Raw genomic sequence first — 7109 nt, forward strand, 5'->3', positions numbered from 1 at the left:
ATAAAATTTTCAAAAAAATAATTTTTGGATTTTTGAAAAATCAAATTTTGGAAAACGTGACATTGAATTATTTTGAAATTTTGTTTTTAGATTTTGATTAGTGATTTCTACAAAATGGCATACCAATTTTATTTTAAAATTTTTTTTCCAAAAAATTATTTATAAAAAATTAGTTTTTTTAAAAAAGGCTCTAAAGATTTTGAAAATTTGTTTTCTAAAAATGCATCTTAATATATCAATCAAAACTGCATACTTGTTTTGGAGGGGAATTTGATTTCAGATTTTATTTTTTTTTTAAAACGAATTTTATTTTTTTTTTCCAAATTTCTATACCTATAAAAAGTCTTAACAAATTTAAGCAACTTTAACTCTAAGAGCAAGTTCGTGCGACCCAGTCGTGCATTTTTTTTTTTAAGTTTTCATATTCAAGTAATAGAATTACTTAAATGCTTCTGTAAGTATTTAGACTTTTTGTTAAAATCGGCTCAATCCTTACGAAAAATGCAGGAATAATAAAAAAAAAACGATTCTATGGCTGGTAGGCACGTCCAAATATGTTTATTTTTTCAGCACAAAAATTTACCACGAAAAAATTATAAACTTCTCTATTTTCGTTTTATATACATATGGCAAGATCCTTAAGTTTTGGTGCAAATTTCAATTCCATCCAAAACTTAATTTGTTGCAGACTTTAAATTGATATAGGAATTCCTTGAAATGTTTTGTATACCTACTGCATAGAAGTTTCTACTGATTTTCATGCTGGTGTGAATTATGACCAAGCTTGTCATCTTTTTTTTGCTATCTTGACTGATGGATAAAAATAATGATCCATATTAATTGAAATATAGAAAAAAAAAACAACAAAATTTGTGTTGGAGTCAATCATGTTCATTTATTTTTGTTATCATCTTTCCCGTCTTATAACAGAAGAGGTGCTGAAGCATACGAGTAGCTCAAAGGAGACGCATATCCGTATGAAGCAGCATATCCTAGAGGGGCAGCAGCCAAAGGTGCTGAGTAGGCCAATGGAGAAGCATAAGGTGAAGCTACGTACTTAGCAGCCAATGGTGCAGCAGCCAAAGGAAGTGGAGCAGCAGCTAGAGGAGCAGCAACTGGAGCGGCAACATATTTGGCAATTGGAGCAGCAGCGTAAACGGGTGCAGTTGCAATTCCATTGTAATTCCTTGCGATCACTTGGCTAGAAGTGGCAGTAACAACTCCTGGAGCGGCAGCAACCAATGGAGCTGAGTAGGCAAGTGGTGCAGCAAGAAGTCCTGGTGCTGGCTTTGCAACTGCGCAAGCGATGACAGCAAAGATGACAACGGTCTATAAAAATACAAAATCCATTATTATTAAGGAATCCTTTAGAAAGTCTTGGAATCTGAATAACTTACGTATTTGAACATATTGAAGGGTTTTGGTGTTTTTTCGGACTGAAATGATCCAAGAGATAGCAAAGTGTGTTATGACTTCTTTACTCCAGTTCATATCAATTTATAGGTCTTCAATTTGGTCGAACTTGTCATTACTCATTGTCGGGAAACCGACGAAGTTACGAATACCAGAGTTACGGGGGACAGAGTTACGAGCGTCAAAGTTACGCGAAACCGAAGTTACGAAAAACTAAAGTTACGAATTCTAAAGTTATGTTAAGTTATGACATGTGATTTTTGGGTTGCGAGGAACGAAATGGAATTATGGAAATACAAACAAGAGATTAACATTTTTCTCATTGGTCAGAACTAAATGAGTAAAGCGAAAATGGGTGTTATTTAATCTTGTAAAATTTTGATTGGATAGGTATAGATATACATATATGGTTTTGTTTTTGTGAGAAGATAGCAAAAACGTTGAAATAGAAAAAAAACATAAGTATACTTATGTAAGTTTGGGGGACATAATTGAAATTAACTTCTTATTTGTCCAACTAATATTGCACCTACGTATCGATATTCTCTTATTTATGTTTCCATAATTCCATATCGTTCCTCGCAATTTTTGCCAACCCAAAAATCACATGTCATAACTTAACATAACTTTATAATTCGTAACTCTAGTTTTTCGTAGCTTCGGTTTCGCGTAACTTTGACGGCCGTAACTCTGTCGCGCGTAACTCTGTTATTCGTAACTCCGTTACCATTTCCTCATTGTCAATTAAACAAACAGTAATTGGTTTGTTCAGTAGGTAACAATACCAAGTTGATTAAAAATTCAAAACGTGTATCTTTTTTGGTGGATCACGTTGATAAAAGTGATTGTTAAATAATTTGGAACCTATTTCTTATGATAGGCGTTAGTTGTAGTCGAACTTTATTTCTGCAATACCTCTGATCTTGAACTTTGTATTCAAATTTCGAATGGTATTGTTTTGTGTTCATGATTAATTGGTTAGTTAGAAACTAAGAAAAAATACCTAAATCATTTCCAAATAGTACCTACAACTTTTATTCGCTTTGTGTTGCATTGTTTCATTAATTTCATGAAAACTTTGAGTGTTTCCTTTTTTACCTACCTCTCATCCAAAGTTATACTTTGTTCTATTTCCCTACCTTTTTTCTATGTCCCTTTTTAAAAATAATTGCACCCTTTTGTGTACAAACTTTTATGTTAAATAAGAAAGTCCAGTTCTATGTTGCTTTTTTTAGGTATCCTAATGTCCAGCAAAAAAAAAAACACTCCTTTTTTGCACAAAAAAATATATATCACACTGTTAACTTACCAACAAGAAAATTATTCTCCTGAGTCCTGTAACTGTAATTAACAAAAAATATCCTTGCAACTTAAAATAAAAAAAAAAAAAAATGTTCTCTTCAAGCCTTCAGCGATGTTTTGGAAATTACACTTTTTTGAACGTCAACAATAGATAATTGCAAAGTTTTTTAAGGAACATTACCGAAATAAAAAGTTCCCGCATAAAAAAATAAAGGAAACACTTCGCCCAGGGATAGAGAGAAAAAAAATCGTATACAGGATCTAGCGATTTATAATAACAAGCAAATAATACTTTTTTTATGGGGTTTTTTGGTGTAAAAATTATTATTTGCATAAGTAAACAGAAATATAAAGCAAATAAAAAGCTATAAGTCGGTTCGTAATGAGCTCCGCCGTTTTGCAAACACAACAAACCAAATCTCTTTCGGACTTTTTAGCTATCGGCGTTTTTTTAAGAATTTAAATAAAGCGCACAGGATCCTGCGAAAAGGACGACATGAGTTTGTGAATTAACTGAGAAAAGAAAATACCACCAGCCGGGTTCCAACCGGAGTATGAGGGAGCATTGTTTACACTGGCCGATGCGGTCGCTTGGATATGTATAAAGGAGGAACAACGAAGCACCTAAATTTTTGTGTTTTTGTAATTTTTGGAGGATACCATTATTCAGCAGGACGTTAGCTGTAAGTTCTAGTTTCGAGTCAGCATAAAATTATGCAATTTTCATAGGAATAATAAGCGAACGGTGAGGTGAATAAATATTGTTCCTTCATTGTTGAACTTTTCATTACTGTAACTCCTGCTGCCTTCAACAAGCTCTATGCCGCTTAATGCAAAAAGAACCTAAAACCATGGATAAAAGTCCTTGTTGACTTAAATCTTTATGTGTTGTATGGTGGAGAATGGAGAGAGGCTTTTGGAATTTTGTGCGGGAATTACTTCCGTTCTTTTGGTTAAGTATGTGTAGTATACGAGTTTTATATGAGAAATCTAAGGCTCTTGGAATCTCGGCAGGGGTTAATGACTTTTTATGTTTATACCAACGGAAATTTTAATATCACCACACGACTTAGTCTGAGATTATAATTGCTCTATATACTTTCTCTATAGCTTACACACCTTTTTTTAATTGTTTTGCTTTATTCAGAATCACCAGGTGAGAGAAAAAGGATATCCGCCAAGTAAGGAAATTATGTGTAGGTTAGGTTCCGTGAAATGTTGTATGTGTATTCACCGGGCGTTTATTTATGAGTAAGTGTGGAAATTAAATGAAATCAAAGTTCTCTAAGTTGTAGAGTGGAAAAAATTTATACATATTTCTTCTTTTTGTTGATTTATTTTAGAACAAAAGAATAGATTTCAGCTTTGAAAAGATTTAAGAGGTTTATTCTGTAAAAATCTAAATTAACATTTTAAATTGACGAAACTAAATTTTACTTCTAATACTTCTCTTGACATTTGTTGCTGTCAGTGATAAAGACAATCTAAACAACCTTCCTGTAGTAGTTCAACCTATGCGGCTTATAAATGAGATTTATTGCATTTCCTTCTGATTTAAACAAAGAAAAACCCACGTCATAAACGCGTCTGAAACGCATCCAAAACGCGCCTGCAACGCGTCCAAAACGCGTCCAAAACGCGTGGGGCATTTGGAAATGACTCACGTGGGGCATTTGGAAATGACCCACGTGGGGCATTTGGAAATGACCCACGTGGAGCATTTTGAAATGACCCACTTGGGGCATTTGGAAATGACCCACGTGGGGCATTTTGAAATGACCCACGTGGAGCATTTTGAAATGACCCACGTGGGGCATTTGGAAATGACCCACGTGGAGCATTTTGAAATGACCCACTTGGGGCATTTGGAAATGACCCACGTGGGGCATTTTGAAATGACCCACGTGGAGCATTTTGAAATGACCCACGTGGGGCATTTGGAAATGACCCACGTGGGGCATTTGGAAATGACCCACGTGGAGCATTTTGAAATGACCCACTTGGGGCATTTGGAAATGACCCACGTGGGGCATTTTGAAATGACCCACGTGGAGCATTTTGAAATGACCCACGTGGGGCATTTGGAAATGACCCACGTGGGGCATTTGGAAATGACCCACGTGGGGCATTTGGAAATGACCCACGTTTGGCATTTTGATATGACCCACGTGGGGCATTTGAAAATGACCCACGTGGGGCATTTGGAAATGACCCACGTTTGGCATTTTGATATGACCCACGTGGGGCATTTGGAAATGACCCACGTGGGGCATTTGGAAATGACCCACGTGGGGCATTTTGAGATGACGTGGGTCATTTTCAAATGCCCCACGTGGGTCATTTCCAAATGACCCACGTGGGGCATTTTGAAATGACCCACGTGGGGCATTTGAAAATGACCCACGTGGGGCATTTTGAAATGACCCACGTGGTGCATTTGGAAATGACCCATGTGGGGCATTTGGAAATGACCCACGTGGGGCATTTGGGAATGACCTACGTGGGGCATTTGGGAATGACCCACGTGGGGCATTTGGAAATGACCCACGTGGGGCATTTTGAGATGACCCACGTGGGGCATTTTGAGATGACCCACGTGGGGCATTTTGAGATGACCCACGTGGGGCATTTTGAGATGACCCACGTGGGGCATTTTGAGATGACCCACGTGGGGCATTTGGAAATGACCCACGTGGGGCATTTGGGAATGACCCACGTGGGGCATTTGGAAATGACCCACGTAGGGCATTAGGAAATGACCCACGTGGGGCATTTCGAAATGACCCACGTGGGGCATTTTGAGATGACCCACGTGGTTCATTTGAAAATGACCCACGTGGGGCATTTGAAAATGACCCACGTGGGGCATTTTGAGATGACCCATTTCCAAATGCACCACGTTTGTCATTTCAAAATGCCCCACGTGGGTCATCTCAAAATGCCCCACGTGTGTCATTTTGAGATGACCCACGTGGGGCATTTGGAAATGACCCACGTGGGGCATTTGGGAATGACCCACGTGGGGCATTTGGAAATGACCCACGTGGGGCATTTTGAAATGACCCACGTGGTGCATTTGGAAATGACCCACGTGGGGCATTTTGAAATGACCCACGTGGGGCATTTGGAAATGACCCACGTGGGGCATTTTGAGATGACCCACGTGGGGCATTTTGAGATGACCCACGTGGGGCATTTGGAAATGACCCACGTGGGGCATTTGGGAATGACCCACGTGGGGCATTTTGAAATGACCCACGTGGTGCATTTGGAAATGACCCACGTGGGGCATTTGGAAATGACCCACGTGGGGCATTTGGAAATGACCCACGTGGGGCATTTGGAAATGACCCACGTGGGGCATTTGGAAATGACCCACGTGGGGCATTTAGAAATTACCCACGTGGGGCATTTGGAAATGATCCACGTGGGGCATTTAGAAATGACCCACGTGGGGCATTTGGAAATGACCCACGTGGGGCATTTTGAAATGACCCACGTAGGGCATTTGGAAATGACCCACGTGGGGCATTTTGAGATGACCCACGTGGGGCATTTGGAAATGACCCACGTGGGGCATTTGGAAATGACCCACGTGGGGCATTTGGAAATGACCCACGTAGGGCATTAGGAAATGACCCACGTGGGGCATTTCGAAATGACCCACGTGGGGCATTTTGAGATGACCCACGTGGTTCATTTGAAAATGACCCACGTGGGGCATTTGAAAATGACCCACGTGGGGCATTTTGAGATGACCCATTTCCAAATGCACCACGTTTGTCATTTCAAAATGCCCCACGTGGGTCATCTCAAAATGCCCCACGTGTGTCATTTTGAGATGACCCACGTGGGGCATTTGGAAATGACCCACGTGGGGCATTTGGAAATGACCCACGTGGGGCATTTTGAAATGACCCACGTGGTGCATTTGGAAATGACCCACGTGGGGCATTTAGAAATTACCCACGTGGGGCATTTGGAAATGATCCACGTGGGGCATTTAGAAATGACCCACGTGGTGCATTTGGAAATGACCCACGTGGGGCATTTTGAAATGACCCACGTAGGGCATTTGGAAATGACCCACGTGGGGCATTTTGAGATGACCCACGTGGGGCATTTGGAAATGACCCACGTGGGGCATTTGGGAATGACCCACGTGGGGCATTTGGAAATGACCCACGTAGGGCATTAGGAAATGACCCACGTGGGGCATTTCGAAATGACCCACGTGGGGCATTTTGAGATGACCCACGTGGTTCATTTGAAAATGACCCACGTGGGGCATTGGAAAATGACCCACGTGGGGCATTTTGAGATGACCCATTTCCAAATGCACCACGTTTGTCATTTCAAAATGCCCCACGTGGGTCATCTCAAAATGCCCCACG

The 7109-nt window shown here is 40.1% G+C and overlaps 1 protein-coding gene across 1 annotated transcript; it reads right to left on the reverse strand.

The window, feature by feature from the left end:
• Positions 1-921: 921 nt before the first annotated feature.
• On the reverse strand, positions 922-1409 carry LOC129909348 (cuticle protein 16.5-like). The gene is made up of 2 exons (XM_055986434.1): positions 1398-1409; positions 922-1329 (listed from the first exon to the last, which is right to left on the reverse strand). Exons 1-2 carry the CDS (start codon positions 1407-1409, stop codon positions 922-924), a joined length of 420 nt encoding a protein of 139 aa, XP_055842409.1.
• Between the last annotated feature and the right edge of the window lie 5700 nt (positions 1410-7109).

Source organism: Episyrphus balteatus, chromosome 2 (assembly GCF_945859705.1).
Source record: "Episyrphus balteatus chromosome 2, idEpiBalt1.1, whole genome shotgun sequence".
NCBI classification, from domain to species: domain Eukaryota; kingdom Metazoa; phylum Arthropoda; class Insecta; order Diptera; family Syrphidae; genus Episyrphus; species Episyrphus balteatus.